Source organism: Mercenaria mercenaria, chromosome 7 (genome assembly GCF_021730395.1).
Source record: "Mercenaria mercenaria strain notata chromosome 7, MADL_Memer_1, whole genome shotgun sequence".
Lineage (NCBI taxonomy): Eukaryota > Metazoa > Mollusca > Bivalvia > Venerida > Veneridae > Mercenaria > Mercenaria mercenaria.
The window spans coordinates 25,483,071-25,506,642 of NC_069367.1; the positions used below are offsets into that span (position 1 = coordinate 25,483,071).

At 34.0% G+C, this 23,572-nt stretch overlaps 1 protein-coding gene and 1 long non-coding RNA gene across 2 annotated transcripts; one reads left to right on the forward strand and one right to left on the reverse strand.

The window, feature by feature from the left end:
* The first annotated feature begins 175 nt into the window (after positions 1–175).
* LOC123555539 (multiple epidermal growth factor-like domains protein 6) lies at positions 176–6,800 on the forward strand. The gene is made up of 5 exons (XM_053547075.1): positions 176–296; positions 738–1,901; positions 4,439–4,547; positions 6,082–6,155; positions 6,646–6,800. Exons 1-5 carry the CDS (start codon positions 176–178, stop codon positions 6,798–6,800), a joined length of 1,623 nt encoding a protein of 540 aa, XP_053403050.1.
* Positions 6,801–15,227: 8,427 nt separating this feature from the next.
* LOC128558468 (uncharacterized) lies at positions 15,228–22,251 on the reverse strand. Its single transcript, XR_008371648.1, has 5 exons — positions 22,141–22,251; positions 21,379–21,448; positions 20,889–20,989; positions 20,365–20,432; positions 15,228–16,766 (listed from the first exon to the last, which is right to left on the reverse strand). It is a non-coding gene; the product is annotated as an uncharacterized LOC128558468 (long non-coding RNA).
* Between the last annotated feature and the right edge of the window lie 1,321 nt (positions 22,252–23,572).

Genomic DNA, 23,572 nt, shown 5'->3' on the forward strand with positions numbered 1-23,572 from the left:
CGTTTCAGACCCTATACGGACTATGGCCTATAAGTTGTTGATACAATTGCTGAATTTCCCATTCGTATGAATGACAATGTTCCCTAAAAATATATACCGGGATATATATAAGCATTGGTTCAAAACCTACTGAATACTAATTTCATTTTTAGGTCATTTATCGGCAAGTCAAAACATGAATTGTGCTCAAGGGTACTGGGGCGCAGATTGTAAAAGTAGATGTTCCGAAGGATGCACGGACATTGGATGTGACAAAGTTACTGGCTCTTGCTTTGAATGCGACTCAGGATATCACGGTAAATATTGTGACATTCCATGTCCGGTTCATTGCCGATATAATTGTGACATGCACATCGTGTTACGCTGGCTGGTAAGGTGATTTGTGCAATATACCATGCCGTAGTAATTGTATCTACTGTTCAAAATCCTCAGGTGAGTGTTCTAGATGTAAAAACGGTTGGTATGGACCTACTGTAGCAAACCGTGCTCCGCGGAGTCAGGATGCTACAATGATTATTGTAAAAAGTCAACCGGAAACTGTTCAATCTGTAAAAGAGGGTGGTTTGGATCAAAATGTGAAAATCGATGTCCAAACAGTTGTCAAAATGGATGTCAAAAAAGTTCTGGTTATTGCATCTCCTGCAGCCCTGGATATTGGGGCTCTGATTGTTCAAAACGTTGTCTCAACTGTCATGACTGTAATAAAAGTAATAGTTATTGCAGGTTTTGCAGTTCAGGATTCTGGGGCTCCAACTGTTCTAATATTTGCCCGAATAATTGTGAAAGTTGTGATAAATCTAGTGGCACATGTTTGTTTTGCCCAAACGGTTTTTGGGGAAGTAACTGTTCGAAGCCATGTAGTACTAAAAATTGTAAAATGTGTGATATTAATACAGGCTTCTGTAAATCATGTGAATCAGGCTTTTGGGGACCAGATTGCAACTACCGATGCAATAACTGCTCCAACATAAAATGTGATATTTCCACCGGTGCATGTGAGACATGTCCCGATGGTTTTGCAGGAGAAAATTGTAATATAAAGTGTGAAATTTCTACTTGTTTAATTTGGCAGTGTGACAAAAAGCAAGGATTTGTTTGTTCAAGCTGCCTTAACGGATTTTGGGGAACACTTTGTGGGAAACGATGCATGCCAAATGGAAATTGTAACTACTGCGATAAGACAACTGGAATATGTGATTCATGTGTAAGCGGATATTGGGGAACAGTATGTGAGAAGAAATGCAGTGAAAGCGATACTTGTGAATACTGCGACAGAAACACTGGAATTTGTAATTCTTGTTTAAGCGGATATTGGGGAAATCATTGTGAACACGGTTGTCCTAAAAACTGTGATGGAAATTGCCATAAAAGTACAGGTAGGTGTTCTTGCAAACATGGATTCTGGGGAGACTTATGTGAGAGGAAATGTCTGGCTGGAGACAGATGTCAGTATTGTAGCAAAACATATGGAACTTGCAGCGCGTGTAAAAACGGTTACTGGGATAGTTTGTGTGAAAAAGAATGTCCTATAGTCTGTACAGGACAATGCGACAGGTATACAGGAAAATGTTCCTATTGCAGGCCCGGTCTCAGGGATGTTAACTGTAACAGAACATGCATAGAGAAAAATTGTGAGACATGCAAAGGTACTGGGGATAGTTACTCATGTACCAAATGCCGAGCGGGTTATTGGGGCCAAGGCTGTGAAAATCAGTGCAGTTCCGAGCGATGCCTGGAATGTCATATGACTGAAGGACGGTGTATATTGTGTGAGGACGGTTTTTGGGGAAATTCGTGCAATCAAAAATGTCAAAACAGTTGCCAGTGCTGCAGTCTGACTTACGGTACTTGCAGCGCACCACATTACTGTTTGAGGATACATGATAGGTACCATGCAACAGGTATTTAAAATTGTTAAAAACTTATTGATTGATTTATAAAAGACGTAACATCATGTAAGTAAACAAAATTTAATACAACTTCTATACTCCTTTGAAAGGAAAATGAAATTCGTTAAAATTTGTCGTTTTCAAAATTTCAAGACATATATCTATTTCAGTTTCAGTTACGTTTAAATGATTACTAAGACATGTTGCAAGTTTAACATGTATCCAGCTGAGGGAGAAATAATGTCCATATTGTTATTTTTCGATGTTGTATAGTTCATTAAATCAAAACCCTATCAAATCCCTTAAACGTTCTATAATGCATTCAAAGCTTCGGCGGATAATAATTTAGATTTTCATGTTACCATTTCAACATGTTCAAGATATTTAACCGAATGCGATATTCATTCTGTTACATTAAAGGAACAGCTGTAAATGCCTTACACTATACAACTTGTATATCGCAGTAGTGCCCGGAGAGTTGACAATGCCTGTCGCTGTATATGCCATACACTATACAACTTGGTTATCGCAATAGTATCCGGAGAGTTGACAATGCCTGTCGCTGTATATGCCATACACTATATAACTGGCATATCACAGTGGATCCAGATATTATTAGTTACACTGCTTGTTGGTGACAGGATACGGGATATACGTTGTCGAGGAAATCCATATCAGGCGAGAGCGAAGCTCGAGCCTGATATGGATTTTCGAGACAGCGTATATCCCGTATCCTGTCACCAACAAGCAGTGTAACGATTTTATCTTGCCGACTACCCTTTACTTACATGCTATAATCAACACATTTTGTAAATTAACAAAGCTACAGTGCAGACTGGAATCCCACAAATAATTTGTTTGGTCATCACTAGTTGATTTACACCAGCCATAAAATGCACAATGACCTGTGTTTTGGTTAAATCACAAAACACAAAAGCTCATTTACACAGGTTATGAACTGGTTTAGATTAGAAACACTAAAAAATCTTCTTGTTCCATCCCTTCGAAAGTTACCGGATATCACGATGTCATAAATGTCTTGATACTTCGGCTTTCATTCCGTTTCCTGTTAAATCATTTATCTTGCACGTAGATTAAATGATCCTACAACAAACTGCTGAGTAACAAATATGTCAATTCCTTTATTTCACGATGATTTAATTATTTAAATTCCAAAACAAGATATAACGTCCGTTATCTCATACAGAGTTATTCCACTTCTAAGGCTAATTTTGTCAAACTTCATGAGCCTCAACTTAGATATAGAATGAAATCGGCAAGAAAACACTAAATTTACTCTCGGAAACGAAACTATCGCTGGAGCTAATAAATAATCTGACTTGATTCAATTACGCCAGCAGTGTGGCAGCCATTTTGTTTTGATCAAAATTCATATCTGAAATATACTAGCAGGATATGGAATATATCCTGTCTCCACGTGACGTCTATTGACCAATAGAAATGCAAGAAACTTGTAGGAGGCGAGATAATGACAATTCCTGTCGCTGTAAATGCCATACACTATATAACTGGCATATCACAGTGGATCCAGATATTGACAATTCCTGTCGCTGTATATGCCATACACTATATAACTGGCATATCACAGTGGATCCAGATATTGACAATTCCTGTCGTTGTATGTGCAATATACTATATAACTGGCATATCGTAGTAGTATCCTAATTTGACAATTCCTGTCGCTGTATATGACTTACACTATATAACTCGTAAATCTCAGTTTTATTCAGATAGTGACATTTCCTGTCGCTGTATATGACTTACACTATATAACTCGTAAATCTCAGTTTTATTCAGATAGTGACATTTCCTGTCGCTGTATATGACTTACACCATATAACTCGTAAATCTCAGTTTTATTCAGATAGTGACATTTCCTGTCGCTGTATATGACTTACACCATATAACTCGTACATCTCAGTTTTATTCAATTAGTGACAATTCCTGTCGCTGTATATGACTTAAACTATATAACTCGTACATCTCAGTTGTATTCAGATAGTGACAATTCCTGTCGCTGTATATGCCTTACACTATGCAACTGGTATATGGCAGTAGTATTCAGATAGTGAAAATTCCTGTCGCTATATATGCCTTACTCTATATAACCGGCATCCGTCAGTAGTATTCAGATAGTGAAAATTCCTGTCGCTGTATATGCCTTACACTATATAACTGGTATATCGCAGTAGTATTCAGATAGTGAAAATTCCTGTCGCTATATATGCCTTACTTTATATAACCGGCATCCGTCAGTAGTATACAGATAGTTACAATTTCTGTCGCTGTATGATTATACTTTACGCTTCGTAACTGACATCTGTTTACAAAATCATTTTCTAAGTTGTGAAAACAGAGCGATCTGTGAGTTCGGTTTAATTCATGCGTCTTTGTTGTTTTTTTACAAAGATCGATTGCAATTCAACTGAAGCTACACAAGAGAAGTTGATACTGAGCTTTATATATATATAAATAATATTCATATTCGTTATGTTAACATACACCTGTTTCTTTATTTTGATATCTAGAATCACTTTCGCAGATAGATTATACATTGATCATCGTTGGTGTAATACTGATTGTTTGCTCTTTAGTGGTGCTGTCTCTGGCGCTTGGTCTGTTTTGCTACATAAAGCGGTAAGTAAAACGTAACCCTTCACGTCATATTTAATTTCACATTAATCCCTCAATTTAATGCTCTTTTTTCATCTATTCTGTTGGAAAATAGCGTTTAGATATAATATAGGGAATAAAACCTTAAAACAATCCTCTAATGTTTTATGAATCAATGTCAAGTATATTTTGAGATTCATGGAACACAAACTTTTAGGACTCGATATATATTTTTGACTAATTAAAGGGTCATAACTATGATCTTGAAGAGTGAAATAAAACATGTACATGCAGAATAACATTCCATCATGGTTTCTTTACTCTAGGTGAAATATTTTTGAAAGATATGCGTAGTGTTCTTAGCACTTTATGTGTAGTTTTCACTTAGTCAAGGACCATAACTCTGGCTGAGTGTAATAACAATTTTACCACAAAATGTAGAACTTCACATTCTTTTTAATACTCTAAAAAATAAAAGGCAAGGGTAGATTTCTGGGGCATCCCTAACGGCGCCATAAAGCCATCCATCGCAACGTGGATCTGAAACAAGAACAAAAGAAAAACCTTAAGTCAAATTCTTTTTGAGATACATAGGACACAAACTTGAATACCAATTATGCATATTGTTTACTAAATAAAGGGCCATAACTCTAGTATGAGATACATAAATTGCAAACAGACCCTCAGATGCACAAATTTTCATGCTGAATGATATTCCTATAAAGATTCGTGACTCTAAGTAAGACACGTCCTAAGATACATGCGATACAAACTTGTATGTCCTTTTCACACATTTTTGATTAAGTCAGGGACCTCAACTCCTAGTAAGTAAAGTCTCTAACAAATCTACATGTGCACAACTTTACATACCAGATAATCAATCAGTATTTAAATCTTTTAATAAGTTTGATTATGAGAATCTTGGTTTAAAGATATTTTTCTCGAAGTAATTTATCATTTTTACTCTACTGCAGTACTGATTTAATTTCAATAATTTCAATGTATTAATTTTTACAACATCAATAACTACACTGTAATATTATCAATGATAGCTTTTTAAAGTTTTGCTGACAAATTCTGTAATGAACTATTTTATATTTCAATAATTTCATACAAACTTTGATTGTAATATATGTGATCTCAAGTGCATTTCTGAATTATGAAATTTTGTGCAATACCCATAAAACGTCAACTCTAAGTGCACTTTTCCGCTCCACCACGACCACCCCACCCCCTAAAAATAATAATAAGGTCATGAAAACGTGATGATAACTTCCAAGTGCAATTAAGTAAGCTGATCTGTCGTACAATGAAAACTATGAAAAAGAGGGGGAAAAGAGAGGATGTTTTTAATGTTCCGCTACAGTCTCTGAGGCATGATTTTAAAAATCTTAATCTGACTCTGAAACCATATTGTATAAGTGTTACATAAATATTAGTACACAGACGTTCATTGCCTTTTACGATTCTAACTAACCCATAAAATGGCGATTTAAATGTTGCCATACTATTTCTGTCATAAATGTACTAAATTGTATTATTTTTGTTTTATTTTAAGTCGAAGTAAGAAAAGGGAAGGCGCAGCTACATCCGAAGATCAAAATTTTGCAAAGCAAAGTGGTTCATATACAGGTATGACTAAAAATCCTTTACTTTCCTGGTCGAAAGAAACACATTTTACTTGACAAAAAATCCTATATATCACTTTGCAACGTTTTGAGTTATATCGGTTTGCATTGATAAACAAATATAATTCGTTCATAACGTTTTTACCGCACGGTCAACGTCTCCTATTGAATACAAATATATATCGATTAGAACGTTTATGCGTAAATCGACGTGTACGTATTGATTACAAATGCATTTTGTTCACAATGGTTGCGGTGTACATCCGAATACTTCGGCTTCCTTCGCAACGCATTAAGTGTGCATTCGATGGCTACCTATTGATAACTAATATATTTTGTTTCAACGTTTTGAGTATACATTCGACGTGTCCGTATACGCGTTAATTACAAATAGACTCAGTTGCAAATTGTATTTAGTTGAATAATCTAAATCTAGACGCTTGTAAGAAATTAGAATCTTAATGATATTATTATCATTTATTTCCTTATGATAGAGGAGAGTGAGAGACAGGACACAGTTGAGATATCATCGCTTCAGACCAGAAAAGTCAATCGTTCTTATATGGTTCAGGAAACAAACAAAGTATTTGAAGAAGAAGTAGATCATGAAAGCGTCGTCGAGACAGATGACACCTACGAAAATCCGTAGGTCTCTGATAAGAGCAGTAACTGTCGACTTTTGTTGTTGTTATCACTGTATATTATTTTCAGATTACTACTTTTGTATATTTTATGATTTCTTCAGAACGCTTATTCATTATATTTAGAAAGATAAGTACCTGCCCATTTGTGTTTTCGCTCATATCAAGATGGATATGTTCATTCTCAAATAATCTGACATAGAAAGTATTTCTAACATTTCACAGTAACATATGAAATTAATACTTTAATTAAGACTTTTCTAACATACGCAAAATTAATGTACAATCTATGAAAGTGTTTTGTATGAGTCACCTCTTTTGGTTAACCGGGTAAAATTCGGAATAATTAATCTTAATATATGTATCTTTTTAATTAAACGTTTGAAACTGATGTTTTGAATAAGACTTATTTCTTGTGAAATATGAGCTGAATATTACTTGTATGCTATTTATTTTGTACTACATTTTTAGAATTGGTTCACGTACGGAAATGCTTAGAATTATACGATATTATTTTGAGACTTTATCTGTTAAAGTTCTTTTTCAAAAATATAAATTAAGTAAATTTTGACAATAAATATCTATAATAAAAATAAACATGATAAATAGATAAAAATTAATAAAAAATAATCCGTCAAGTAACTCGTTGAGTGTATGCTTGCGGTATTCACGAAATATTTATTTCCTCATTTTAATGTTATTGCATGATACATTGTTATATTCTTTCCTTTTAAAGAATTTGGTATTATGAATATTCATCTTGAATGGGTTATCGACATGCAGACAGTCCGTCAGCATTTGTTCAAACCAAAGCAAGACCCAATTCAATGTTTAATCAGTTTTTTCAGGAATAAGTTTTGTGTTGATATCTCTTTCAATATAAGGCAATAACGTATGTGTTTCAGAAACACCTTATACATACTTTATATATTTAAGATACTTGAAATGTTTTATATTTTTGATTAAGATATTTTGCACCAAACAATATTGCATAAATTGTAATTTTTCTATACGGCGCTGTGCACATATGAAACTTTATGCAAAAACGATATAAACAAATACTAGTTCTTTCTTTTTTTTCTGAATTTAGAAGTAAAGAGGCAACGTTTCAGAAACGCTTGATACGGATTTGGTAGATCAAACAGAAGCTTTTACATACAGAAAGGTGGTCATTGTATGGTCTTTAAAGAGTATATTAGTATATTCAATTTACTTTAAACACTGATAACCGAGCAGTAAATGTTGATGATTTTCTCTCCGCTTCGGGCTCGAAACCTCTCTTAGGATGTGAAATTCTTTCATCAAGCCGATTAGCTATATGCCGGCTGTATTACCCTGGTAAAATAATGCTCGGTGGAATGCCTTGATTTTCATCCAACACGAAAAAAGATGAAAAATCACCATATGATCTATAATAGTATCGATATGACTATGTAAAACGCAACAAAAGTATAGTATAAGTTTCGATTTCTGTTATTAACGATACTATTCTATTTGTAGTTTTAATTCGCTTTTCGTAGACAATAATAGCTGATCAAATCTAATAAAATATCAACAAACAAATTCAGAGTTAAATTGTTCCTTCTAACTCTTTGATTCTTTGATCACAAAAGGTTCATAAAGGTGGAGGATAGACTTCTGAAAGTGCGTAGTAAAGCTAGTTAAAGACCATTTCTTGATACATGCGACTAAATTTTAAAAGTTTGTGAACAAAAACAATAAGACTTTGTAGACAGTTCTCATTGTCGATTTTAACATCTCCACCACCCCACCCCCTCAACAAATTGTTTCACATGCCTTTGTAAGTAATTATTTTACACGTATGCTTCAAAGGTGGTCTTGTGTCTCAGGGGTGTGTGTAGGTGTGTGTGTGTGTGTGTTTGGGGGGGGGAAGTGTACAACATACAGATTTTCATAAAATGAATTATACATAAAACATTTTGTCACTTATTGCATGTATTTCTTAAACCTTACATATCTACAGCTTTAGTCGTTTTTGTAAATATTTCAAGCAAAGAACACACAATAATAAATAAATAGAAGGCATAGATAGTAAAGCTTGAAAGCAGACTGATCCTGATAAGTATATCTTATGAATTTTTCAATCAGGTCTGTTGCTTCTTGACAATCTAAGTCTGTCGATTGAGTATCACCAGGATTGAGACAACTGCATATGTCGCAAGTCTTGAACTAAGCAAGTGGCATAGGCATATACAATAAGATGTATGTTTCTTCAACCTAAACACGACAAAGAGATATAGACGAACTTCTATGGGAAAAGTGCCACGTGGTGCAAATACCTATTTTAACCCTTTGTAAAAGATATATAGACGAGCGTCTATGGAAAAAGTGCCTCTGTGGTGCAAATGTTTTTTCATCTTCTGTATGACACAATCATTGCGCACCTAGAATGCATTTTAAGAACAACCTTTGCTTTAATTCGGAACAAAGTACCACTTGATTCAGCATCCTAATCTGTAACAGAACTAAATCAGACACTTACTCCTGAACTGAACCTGGTGCCTCCAGAACTAACATTGATGCTCCAAGAACTAATACTGACGCCCCAAGAACTAACACTGGCACCCCAAGAATTAGCACCAATTCACCCACACTTCTGACACTTATTTCGTAGCTGACCGAAATACTAGTAAGGACCTCCAAAGACCTAACACTTACACTCCAAGAAGATATTTACTCTGTGTGGTGGGCTCTATTATATAAACACAGCAGAATTTTGCCTACAGATAATTAAGGAAACTGAAAAACTAAACATACCCCCCAAAAATGCAGTATTAAGGGACCTTGAAAAGAGCAAACTATGCATACAGAGCTTGCCAAAATATGTCATAAAATGCTAAAACCCAGGCACCCCTGATCCTACAGTGGCCTAGGCAGTCTCCTACACCCATCCGCCACAAATGAAGATGACCAGCAGCTACACTAGTATTTCTCAAATATTTTGAAGCCAACTACACCACTGCATGTAATCAATATATAAGCCGCACCATGAGGAAACTAACATAGGGCATTTACGACCAGCATGAATCCAGACCAGCCTGCGCATCCGCGCACTCTTGTTAGGATCCATGAAGTTCGCTAATGGTTTCTCTAATTGCAATAGGCTTTTAAAGCAAACAGCATGGATCCTGACCAGACTGCGCGGATTCTTGAAATTGAAATGTCACTACCGGTCTTTCGTAGTTTTGCAAACTAACTGCAGGTTTGGTTTGATTGGGGTTGCCCATAAGAAATATTGAAATGTGCAAAAGCCTACACATGCCTCTGGCACGGACATAATTTAAATATTAATATTTGAAGTATAGAATGAACTCAATGATTTCAAGGTAACAGAAAATATAACAACACTGATTTAAACATTTTTTTGACGTTAAATCTACTGAATTGACATGAGCGTGTAAAGTTCTTTTATTTAATTAAACATACAAATATTTTGGTTTGTGTCAATCTTGTATTCAACAATATCATATTCCTTCAACAAAGCGAACACCATCAAACAAAGACGAAATTACGTGCAGGGGCAACAATATTTTGTATATTCTTTTATGTGTGAATGAAAAGGTTACGCAATAATTGTATATGTATAGACAAAGATATATCCTATACTTCCTTGTTAAGAAACCAACAAAATATTTTATCTCTGTCTATTTTTTTAAGTGTGAAAAAGTATTTACATTTATGACCATTTTAATGGTGGCGTTAAGGATATATAGTGGCGTCGGGGAATGAATGACAGAATGTTCCTATTTGAAGTTGTTTCCATGAATTTTGGCAATTCTTTCTGTTCTTATAAAAATCCTGAATAGTAAAATATTTTGGGGCATTTTTTGTTAAGCAATACGTAATTTTAAACGAATCTTTATGATAAAAATCATGTTATTTTTTTAACACGTGTTGTTTAAATATTCAAGCAAATTTGAGAAAATTAAATAGATCCACGCAACGTTAAAATGCTTTACAATGGTCGTTGATATATAAATTGATTGGAAATATGTATGCTTACATACAGATAAACGGCAAGAGTACAATTTTCAGTGGATTCTTTTGTTATCATGTTTGTGATCCTGTTACATTTAAGAAAGAGAAATCGCGATGATAATTATAATCGTTTTTTTTATTTATTGAAGGTGTGTTGGCCTTATTGAGGGACATTACAATATTTGTATAGAATACTCCTTAATCCTTGTAAAGTTCTATAATGAACCACTTAACTTTTTTAGAATGTTCATTAAGTTCGAATGATTTCATGAAGATTTTTTCATCTGATAAACAATAAAATAATCTTAAAGTACTAGTCGTATGATTATTTAATTCACTTTCCGTTTAAATAGAGCGTCTTCCAAAAATTTTTATCAGCTTTATGTTGTTAAAGATTCTTTCAAAATAAAGACTCTAAGACTTTGCAAATATTTGAGCCAGGTTAAATCTCGCCAACCGTTCGCGAGTGTTTGTCCAATTCTTATCATTTACATATAAAGGGATGTGTTGATAGCTTCGAATAAAGGCAATGGTATATCATATTAGATGTCCTTTTCATTTCATATGATTTCTTACATTAAATGCCCTACAGTACTGATAAAGTTTATGCATAGAGGCGTGTCTGCACTTTTAGCTCATAACAATACTGAGCTAAACAACGGGAATAGCGGATAAGTCACGCCTCAATAATTGACGTTGAATCATATCTAACATTACCCAATCACTTCAAATATTCAAATGTTCTATATCTTTTAATAAGTTGAAGTTCAACTTCCTTCGAAACTTGCCTTTTAGTAGTGTTGTTATGTTATGGAAGCCTTCTTGCTAAAGAATACTCAAAAATTCAAAAATAACACAATGCATGTTACCAAAAACTGTTTTAAAATTTATACATACTTTGTCCATTAGTTAGAAGTAGAAGTAGAATCAAACAAAAGAAGGAAAAATACTATTCAAAATACACAGGTATTAGAATAAATAATCAATCATTAAAGTATTAAATAAGTTAGGCTAATGTAAGATCGAACTTTAATATATTTTAGGTAATTTATTAGGAAGTCAAAATGTAAGTTGTGCTCAAGGGTACTGGGGCGATGATTGCAAAAATAAATGTTCCAAAGGATGTTCGTACATCGGGTGTGACAAAGCTACCGGCTCTTGTTTTGGATGTAAAACAGAATATCAGGGGAAATACTGTGACATTCCATGTCGGCTCGTTGTGCATTTCAATGTGAATTGCACCTCCTGTTACGCTGGCTGGTATGGTGATTTGTGCAATATACCATGTCAAAACAATTGTGTCGCGTGTTCAAAATCTACGGGTGTGTGTAACACATGAAAAGATGGCTTGTATGGGACGAACTGTAACATACGATGCTCAAAAGGATGCAACAGAAATTATTGTACAAAGTCAACCGGATACTGTTCAAGTTGTAAATTGGGTTGGTTTGGCTCAAATCGTGATAGACAATGTCCAAAAATCTATCATAAAGGCTATCATAAAATTTCTGGATTATGCAGTTACTGCAATTCTGGGTTTTGGGGTTCGCAATGTTTAAATGTTTGCCCGACGAATTGTGAAAGTTGTGACAAATCTGACGGTATATGTTTGTTTTGTCCTAACGGTTTTTGGGGAGGTAACTGTTCGCAAACATGCAGAACTAACAATTGTAAAATATGTGATAAAAATACAGGTAGCTGTAAAGTTTGTAACTCCGGGTTTTGGGGACCTAACTGTAACTACAAATGTAACAACTGCTTCATAGGAAAATGCGATATTTCTACCTGCGTTTGTGAAACCTGTCCGGCTGGATTTGCAGGGGAACACTGCAATATAAGGTGAGACATTTCAACCTGTACCTTCTGATTTTATGCGAAAAGGCGAGGATTTGCGTGTTTGATTTGCGATTACGGATTTTGGGGACCATTGTGTGAGATACCATGTATTGAATATCACGCCTGCAGCAGCTGCGACAAAACGTGTGTCTTGTCATGCCCGATTCCGGGGAATACTTTTCGAGAACAAATGTAAGGAAATTATTGGTTGTAGAAATTGTGACAAGAACACCGGAAAATGTACTTCGTGTAAAAGTGGATATTGGGCAAATGGTTGTGAAAAGGAATGTAAAAACTGCGAAAGTATTTGTAATAGAGATACAGGAAAATGTTCGTCTTGCAAAGCCGGATTTTGGGGCACATTCTGTGAAAAGAATTGTATTGAAAATACCAGTTGCAGCCATTGCAACGGGAATACAGGAATGTTTTCATCATGCCTTAATGGATATTGGGGAAAAGCTTGTGAAAAAGCTTGTGATGGAAACTGCCGCAGTAGCTGCAATAAAGATACAGGAAAATGTTTATCTTGCAAAGCCGGATTCGGGGGCACATTTTGTGAGAACGAATGTAATGCAAATGACAGATGTCTTTATTGCGGCAAATTCAACGGAAAATGTGAAACTTGTGTAATCGGTTTCTGGGGTACTGCGTGTGAAAAGAATTGCAAGCCAAACTGCGCAGGGCATTGCGATAGAGAGACAGGAAAGTGTTTATCATGTAAACCTGGATTTAGTGGTTTCAGTTGTGATGCTGTATGTGAAAATAACAACTGTGCAATTATCAAACGGTATGGTGAGAGTCATTCCTGTACAAAATGCCAAGCCGGATTCTGGGGTCAAAACTGCGACATTAAGTGCAAGTCTGAAAAATGCATGGAATGTCGTTTGTAAGAAGGACGCCGTGTCCGATGTGATGACGGTTTCTGGGGGACATCCTGTGATTTAAGGTGCCACGACGGTTGTAAATGCTGTAATGTCACTTCCGGTACTTGTTCTCAAGAATATTTCTGCTTGAGAACAAACGATATGGTTAACACAGCAGGTATTCTTTTTGAGTCTGTTGAATAAAAAATGGAATGGACCTACGAATGTCAAAGAATAGAAATTTGATACATACTGTAGATACAGAATTAAAAGAAAACTAAAAAAGTAAAATTAGTACTAAGTATGAGTATGAAATCCACTTTATATTCCTTAAAGCTGCAACATGTACATTGTAAGCCTTCACTTTTAAATTTTCATTTTAAGTGGTTCCTCTACAGACAAACAGCACCTTGGTTACAGTTGGTATTGCATTGATTGGATGTTCCGTAGCAGTGATTTTCACACCCATTTGTGTATCATGTATGCTAAGACGGTAAAAATTCTTTTCGATTGTGTCTACATGTAACCGAAAGCCATGAACATATCTCACGAACGTACGAAATTCCCAACATAATAAGGTGAAATTGATATATTTAAAGTTTTTGTACATGAATTTAATAGTTTGTAAAGTTTGTCCATATTCTCAGCTTCGTTGTAAAAATTTGTATACGTTTATGAACATGACGGGACTTAAAATATCTTTTTTTTTTCTTTATTATTATCAAGTGGATCGTAAGGTACAGGTCAAAATTGAGATGCCATCGTTTCAAGCTGTAAATGACAACCACACTTACGAGACTCCGGAAACAAACAAGAGATTTGAAGAAGAATATTATGCAGATATCTATGAGACAGACATGTTTCACGAAAACCCAAGCTTCGACCTGTTTGAGGAATATTTATTGTAAAAATAAGTAGCATAAAATATGTGTAACATAGATATTCGCCTGTTCCCGCTATCTAAGAGACTTAATATGTACCTAAAATATCACAATACCGATATGAGGGAAAGGGAATATGGGGGTAGATAATCTCTTTAGCGTATGTGGGCTAAAGTGAATATTTATAATGCTTATCAGTTATGGTTCCTGCACAAACTTACATCACGAATGTACTCTTCATGTATATTATATATACAAGATATCAATATGTTATAATTGACACGTGTAATGTTTTATATGTATTCACCGGTTTCTAATGACAAATTGTGTGTGATATGCAAAAACATTTATGTGCGGGGATATTGACAATAATCCAAATAATATGTATACCTGAAAATGTGTCGATGAAAATATAAAAAGGGATTTTATCTAAATGATTATATCATGAGTAGACTCTCTCGGTTGGCTGCACTTTTTTATTGTTGGGACGCCTTCATATGAGATAATTGAATGTTACGGAACCTTTGAAAATTTGTTAATAAAACCTTCGTACATTGAGCCCTTTCATTGGTTTAGTGTTTAAACGCTGTCTATCAAAGAAAGATGAAGATCAAAATATTTTGTAGATTTTTGTTTTGTGTGGAATGCGTCATATTCAAAGTACATTTATATAGACATTGTAACTAAAAAATTAAAACCGGAATTTTTAACATTTTGACTCCAGATATATATTGCTAAGTGCATCAGATAATATATATACAATATTAAAATGCTGTGTGTTATTTTTTAAAAGAGATATTTACTCCAAAAAATTTAGTCCACATACCATTTTTAGAAATAGGATAGACAACTCCTGAATGACTATCTCATCAAATTTGCTGATATAAAAATAAACTTAGGTATTTTCCCGGGATACCCTCATTAAAGTCTGTTTCTTCATTTCATTCACACATGGAATGTAAACAAATACAGGAACAACTTAACAGTACAAGGACATCAAACAACCTTTTTTATTTTCCTTCAGGACAGGTACACATGTTAGAGCATACTTGAAGTTAATAAACCAAAATGTAAAACAATTAATTAGCTCATCAACGAAATGAAGACTAATAACTTCACAATATTTTATTACCTCCCTTCATTACATTTATCATCTACATTCTACATATTTTTTATGGAATTACCTCCCTCCATCTCAAATAAGCTTTCTTATATTGCAATTTAATCAGTCAGTATTTTTACCTTAATTTTCAGACAAATAAATTTATATTTTTTTAATCCATGGTAAGATGAAAAGAATAATTATATTAAAGAATACCATAAAAGCATTTATCACACATGAATGCAAGGTATACACAACAAATAATTTTGAGCCTTGTTGCCAATGACAATGTTGAAAAATATTAAAGCTCAGATGGCATAACAGTGAGGTAAAATCTTTTTAAGTTAAGTTAAGTTAATAATTCCCATATTAACTTATGACTACAAAAATTTAAAGTATGTTGTTATTCCCAATCTAAAGAAGTAAATACTACAAAGACTGTATATCAAATTTTTGAAAATAAAATTCCACCAACATATTTTGTTCTTATTTCTTTTATCTTGATTATGTAGTGTACTTATCTGGAATGATGAGATATTTTGAAATGTATATTTCTTTATTCTCCTGGATGGAAAAATAAAATATATAAACAAAACAACCATTATACCAACCAAATTATAAAATACTTAAGTTTCTTTGATGTTAGTAATTATATGTTGAGACATGAAAACAACATAAAATATCAACATAAAATATAACTAAAAAATTGTGGAACATCATTTGTAGATTAGATTAGACTGTATTTTACAAATATTTATATAAAAATATGTGACAACTCTGGTTAAATAGAACATTAGTTAACTTATGGTAAAATAATGAACTGCTTTAACATTAATCTACAAGTGATGAATGAATTCATCTTACCATAACTTTGACATTTAATGTATTATTAAGAAAACTATAACATACAAGAAATAACACACAGACTGTATAAGTTGCTGAATGACTGGGTCAGTCTCCACCACAAATACTATGAAACTTAAAAAGTCCAATTAAATGTGTTTCTTTAAATTAGATTGATCACATTTTAACACTTCTATGAATGCAATTGTTAAATGCTTGCTTCTTACATGCATGCAATAATGGAAATAAAAAATGATTTAACATTATATGTATACAGTCTTGTCATGAACACATTCTGTACAGATGATAATACATAGAAAAGTCAACATATTTATTATATGGGTCCATCTCAGTTTACAGCTGGTGCATGGCTGTCTTGCACTTGAATATGCATCATGCAGCACAGTTGGGGTAAATTCCATTTCACATGACACCATACTTGTAGCTCTTCTGGAAATACAAATGTAAAACTTTATTACATAAAGAGAATAAAACATGATAGTTTTTAAAACAATTATAACATCATTTTAGACATTTGCAGATATTCTAATCTTAGAAATATATTATCAAGCAGCAAGTAAGGTAACTCTACAAATTGACATTTTGTCTAATTTCAACTTGTCTAAGGAATTACCTGTTTTAAGCAGCAAGATTGTGTTGCTACTTGGCTTGCTGCTTTAATTAAATTTTACATATACTTAGATCCACTAAATGACAAGTTATTTAATAGGACTGTCTGAAAAGATTGCATATTTTATAACATTCAATGTACATATTCAATAAAATGGTGAAAAAAATAAACAGATAAATCTGATGATGTTCACCTATGATCTCACCTAAAAGCTCCAACAACAACCTACAACCTCTGATTAGTATATGATGTAAAAATGATAAACTACCTAATGTGTTTTTATATAGCATGCAAAAACAATGAACTTGAGAACTGCCAAAAAGGGCACCTTATGAGTAATATATGTTCACTTTTCCCCTTGTTGAAAGTGTTGTTTTTCTTAAAGCATTTGAAATCATAGATATTATAAGTACAATGCAACCTCTGTAGAGCAATACCCTGTGGGATATACAAATATTTAAGTTATGTTAAGGTTATTGTTCTGGAGAAGTAAATTTGATAGTTATATTTCAGCTTAGGGAAATTCTCATGATGTTGTTATAGAGAGGTTTTTGCTTCAGAGTGAGCTACTCTGGAGAGGCTGTACTGTGAAAATTGCTTCAAACTTCATCTCCTTCAACTGAGCTAAATGAAGAAAAACAACAAAAGGATTTTCCAAATTTAGAATTTCCTTGTTTACAATTTGACATTTAATGTTAGGCAACTATGCAGACATATTTTTATATGACACAATGCCGCCTTTACCTATCTTATTCCAAAGAACAAATTGTCAGTCTTGACAAAATCATGTGAAAAAAAAGATCACAGTAAAAACAAGAGCTGTCGGAGGACAGCAACGCTCGACTATTCAACAGCCTTGTCAATTGAATGAATAAAAAAGTCGAAAAAGGGGCATAATTTTGTAAAAATGGGAGAAAGGGTTAGGGAACCTTCAAAGTGCTTATCAGCTCATAAAGTGAACAAGTGCGTGAAGTTTCAATCCTTTCCCATAAGTGGATACTGAAATACCAGCTTACATACAAAAACTTAACCAAAAACTGCTAAGTCGAAAAATGGGCATAATTTTGAAAAAAAAATGCAAAGTAGAGTTAAGGGACCTATACAGTGTATGTCAGATCATGACAGTAAACAAGTGTGTGAAGTTTCAATCCATTCCCATTAGTGGGTACTGAGATACCAGCTTACATACAAAACCTTAACCAAGAATTTCTAAGTCGAAAAAGGGGCATAATCTTGTAAAAAAGCAAAATAGAGTTATGGAACCTGTGCAATGTAGGTCAGTTTATCACAGTGAACAAGTGTGTGAAGTTTCAATCCATTCCCACAAGTGGTTACTGAGATACCAGCTTACATACAAAACCTTAACCAAGAATTTCTAAGTTGAAAAGGGGGCATAATTTTGTCAAAAAGCAAAACAGAGTTATGGAACCTTTGCAGTGTAGGTCAGTTTATCACAGTGAACAAGTGTGTGAAGTTTCAATCCATTCCCACAAGTGGTTACTGGGATACCAGCTTACATACAAAACCTTAACCAAGAATTTCTAAGTCGAAAAGGGGGCATAATTTTGTCAAAAAGCAAAACAGAGTTATGGAACCTGTGCAATGTAGGTCAGTTTATCACAGTGAATAAGTGTATGAAGTTTCAATCCATTCCCACAAGTGGTTACTGAGATACCAGCTGTCATACAAAACCTTAACAAAATCGGGACGCCGACGCCGACGCGGACGCCGACGCCGACACATGGGTGAGTCCAATAGCTCTACTATTCTTTGAATAGTCGAGCTAAAAATAATCCTAATCATTTTATATCTTTTGCAAAATCAGCTTTACAGAACTCATAAGTGACAACAAGAGTGCCAGAATGTCACAATATACGCCCGTCACAGCAAATTTCTTTACACTAGCACCTGTATTTGCAAATGGAATTTTAATTTTATAGTTGTTTACAATGTGTTTTTTTTAGAAATTATTGTAATTCTTTTATTTTTCTAAGTCCACAAAAAAAATCCTTACCAGGTAGAGATACCTTAAAATACACCCAAAATTTGAAAGTAACATCAATGTTGTACCATAGAAAAGTGGTCTTGGTTTTTCAGTAGGGTCAATTATAAAAAAGTTACAATGTAAGTTATTTATAGACACAACTAAGGGAAGTTAATCTTTAAAGAGAGAGAGAAAAAAAAATTACAAAAAAAAAAATTACAAGTCCATACAAAAATCCTTACCAGGTAGAGATAGCTCAAAATACACCTCAGAATTGGACGTAACATGCATGTTGTACTACAGAAAAGTGGTCTCGATTTTTCCCTACGACTTGTAATGAAAAAGTTACAATATAAGCTATTTATAGTAACAGCAAAGGGAAGTAATTCAAAAGAAGGGACCAGTGCATGACACTCCGTCTCATGATGGTGTACAATTGTGCCAAGTTACATCAAAATCCCTCCATGCATGAAGAAGAAATGCTCCGGACAAAGTCATTCTTGTATCTGACCTTTGACCTTTAAGTGTGACCTTGACCTTAGACGGAGGGACCTGGTTCTTGCGCATGACACTCCGTCTCATGCTTGTGAACATTTGTGCCAAGTTGTATCAAAATCCCTCAATGCATGAAGAAGAAATGCTCCGGACAAGGTTTTCATTCTTGTATCCTTGACCTCTAAGTGTGACCTTGACCTTACCCCTAGGGACCTGGTTCTTGCGCATGACACTCCGTCTCATGATGGTGAACAATTTTGCCAAGCTACATCAAAGTCCTTTCATGCATGAAGAAGATATGCTCCGGACAAAGCTTTCATTCTTGTATCCTTTGACCTCTAAGTGTGACCTTGACCTTAGACCTAGGGACCTGGTTCTTGCGCATGACACTCCCTCTCATTATGGTGAACAACTGTGCCAAGCTACATCAAAATCATTCCATGCATGAAGAAGATGTGCTCCGGACAAAGTCATTCTTGAATTTTTCATTCTTGTATCCTTTGACCTCTAAGTGTGACCTTGACCTTAGACCTCGGGACCTGGTTTTTGCGCATGGCACTCCGTCTCATGATGATGAACAATTGTGCCAAATTTCATCAAAATCCCTCCATGCATGAAGAAGATATGCTCCGGACAAAGTCATTCTTGAATTTGACCTTTGACCTCTAAGTGTGACCTTGACCCTAGACCTAGGGACCTGGTTCTTGCACGTGACACTCCGTCTCATCATGGTGAACAACTGTGCCAAGTTTCATCAAAATCCCTCCATGCATGTAGAAGATATGCTCCGGACAAGGTCTGTGGACGCCGCCCGCCCGCCCGCCAGGGGCGTTCCCATAATACGTCCCGTATTTCAAACGGGCGTATAAAAAATTAAATTCAAATATTGCCTTTGTGATGTGCAGCACTGGCCATGTCTTTTTATCACAATAGTTTACCTTATTTATATCTGTTACTTTTATCATAACTTTTATGTCCCTTCTGCACTAACCATTGTCTTCAAGTTCTGAAATATTGTAAAACATTAATTCACACACATTCTAGGAAATCAACATAAAATCAGTGTCAAAACATTTAAATATAATTTTTTTAATTATCTTAATACAAAGATACAAATGTACTTCATGTTTTTGCTGACTGATACAATATACTGAAATTAGTATTTCAATATTTATTATCAAAGTACATTTTCATTATATTTTTGTAATGTTGACATTACAGAGCTATCACACATCTATTACTAAACCATATCTATTATCATTATTTTGAATGGAGATATGTACTTAGTAAATTTAGGGATACACAAAGCTACAGGAAAGAAATGTTTATGCCAGGCTGAGTTCACATCTTGTCAGGAATGTCAGTCTTAAGCTGTCTTGTACAGTTATTTCAGGAGCAAGAATGTAGCCATACAGCATATAAATGCTTTGAGACCTTTGTTTAACATACAAAAGCATAATACCTCCTGCATTTTTCATAATGGTAACATCTTCTTGGACTGCCACAGGGTAAGACAGGTCAAACAACAGTACATGTATATACTCAAACTTTTCCCTACCAAAACTGAAAATGAAAATTATACAATTTTTTTTCCTTTATTTTTGTACAAAAGATGACCTATGCATTTAATACAGACTTTTTACATTTATTAAACATATTCAAATTAATAAAATATCTCATAACTCATTGTATGATTAAAATTATAATCATTAATAAACTATATCAAACATGAACCTGAAGTGTTCTAATTTATAAAGCTGCAATTAATATTGAAAAAAAATGCAACTATTGTATACAATGTATATTAAAAAAGTATCATGAACTTGATTATAAAACGGTCTCAGTTCAAATGTAATAACACATGACTGTCAAAAAATCAATGCATGTTGTACTTTAATGATATCATCATGACATGAATGTCATCAATAAACTTCATATATAACAAACTATACCACTTTGTCAGCCTCTTTCTTGTTATTTCTACAGCTTCCAAAGACAGACTGCAACTACATGTATCAGACACTGTAAGTAAAATATACAAATAATCATTACACAAGAGAATTTTTCATGTTAAATAAAGGGAGTTAATTAAATGCAATCTGAGAATTTTTGCTAAACATAAAGGGAAGTAATTATCAATAAAATGAATGAAGAAAAATGCATATATAAGGCAGGTAATTTAGAAAAAAACAACAACTTCAGATGTCAGTATAATGAAAGTTGACATTGACAATGACCTATATCAAGTATGCACAACATAAGAAACAGCAAGCACTTGAAAAATGCATTATATTTCCTTGCAATATCAAGAATATTTGACTGTATGTAAGGGTTTTCTATATGCTGTTATACTGAAAAAAAAACTTCTGTCTAAATATAGCTTAGATCTATTTATATCTTCAAAAAAAGGAAGTCCCAAATTTCCACAGCTATTCACAGGCTGAAAATTTTAGATACTAATATCAGCAAAGAGGTTGATATATATACTTTTTAATAACTATCGTCAAAGGTAGGGAAAAACTTACTGGAAAGGCATAAACTTCTGATCTAGTCATTTCAATACATCTTCAGCTCATTTGCATATAAGAAGAAATTTACAGAATTTCCCCCGTTTCTCTTCATTTTCAAAAAAATCTGTAAGATTGATATAAACCAAAACATTCTCCTATGTGACAGCTATCAGATATATATTTCAACAAAAACTGTCAACTTACCTTGTTTTTAGAAGAAGACAAAATTCCAGCAACTTTCGCTTCCCAGCAAAACTGTACCGGTGCACACATAAAAAAATCTCAATTGTGATTTTCAAAATAATACAGTCAGACCACAATTATTTCCCTTGAAAATAAAATGCTCTAGGTAAATGCCTAATCTATAGAAAACGAAAACAGCAGATGAAAGATTTCCGAATAGGCGCTTTGTTTTCAAATTCATGAGAACGTTGACCTTATATGATAATAATAAATATGCATATAAAGAATAAATTAATTCCCTTCCTGTAATAATAAAAAAAGAAAAGATTCTCAAGATCCACGTTTTAGACAACAACAAAATTTAGCGGAAAAACAATTAATGCAGAACCCAGTACATATGGAATTTGAAATCTGCAGATCAGAGGATATTATCCTAAGAGGGTTTGAGACTCAAACTGTATTTCAATATCGGTAACGATTCTAAAGATTTACAAAAATAGATGGACGTTCTCCTCCATAAGGTCAATGGTGACATCTGCGACAGGAATCGCGGATTCTTCGGAAAGCTATAGAATACTGCAATTAGAAGATATCAGAAGTACTCCAAAGACAGGTCTTTCAAATAAGACTTAATTTCAAATAATAAGTCAAGACACTTATCAAAAGACGGAGAGAAATTGCTTCCCCGTGAAGCATGAAAAAATATGTTTTCTTAAAGGCTGAGCTTCTTTACACCGGAAGTATTTTATCATCGACGGTACAGTATGTACAACTGAAAATACCAGTTGGCCGAAAACGATTAATAAAGAAACAACTTGGCAAGAAACGAACTTAGAGAAAAACAGTGAATAAACAAATTGTAATCTTCCCGTAGAAAGACACGAGTAATGAGTGGACAATAAAGCCTAACTGAAAAAATATCGCCACATCTCCGGGTCCCATTACATATGCGGAGGCCGTATCAAGCGGGGCACAACAAACAGCAACTACGCCAGATTATCAAAAACCCGCTAGAGGCTATTTCAAAAGCAATGATGGAAATTCTAGCATCGACAACACAGACAAAAAGACGACAAAGACGATTCATTCGACTCGGGGATAAAAAAGCAAGAAGGAAGACAAAACGGCGGCCTAAGAAAAATTCAGACTTTTGCCCTGTAACTGAGGCAATTGATAAAATGAAACTTGCGGATGACATGTTTTAATTTACCAGAAGACTCAGATTAAAAGAATGTTTTGCTGATATTTATGAAAATGATGATGGTAAATCAGAAGGATTCCCTTTCTTTAATCAAAAAGAATCATCTGACCTTGATTCATTTAGATTTCTACATAAGTGTTGTACCAGAAGAAATTCTACAAAATAATAATAAAAATAAACACTTTAGTAATCCAAGTCTGCATAACTTCACTTAAAAGTCTTGCACGGGACGATAGTATCATCATAAAAACA

Bases quoted from the DNA above. Each gene is read 5' to 3' on its own strand.
- LOC123555539 (XM_053547075.1), top strand. From the start codon at position 176: ATGAATTGTGCTCAAGGGTACTGGGGCGCAGATTGTAAAAGTAGATGT. The intron at 297-737 runs GTAAATATTGTG...TTTGCAGTTCAG, and splicing joins ATGCGACTCAGGATATCACG to GATTCTGGGGCTCCAACTGT. The intron at 4,548-6,081 runs GTAAGTAAAACG...TTTTATTTTAAG, and splicing joins CTGTTTTGCTACATAAAGCG to TCGAAGTAAGAAAAGGGAAG.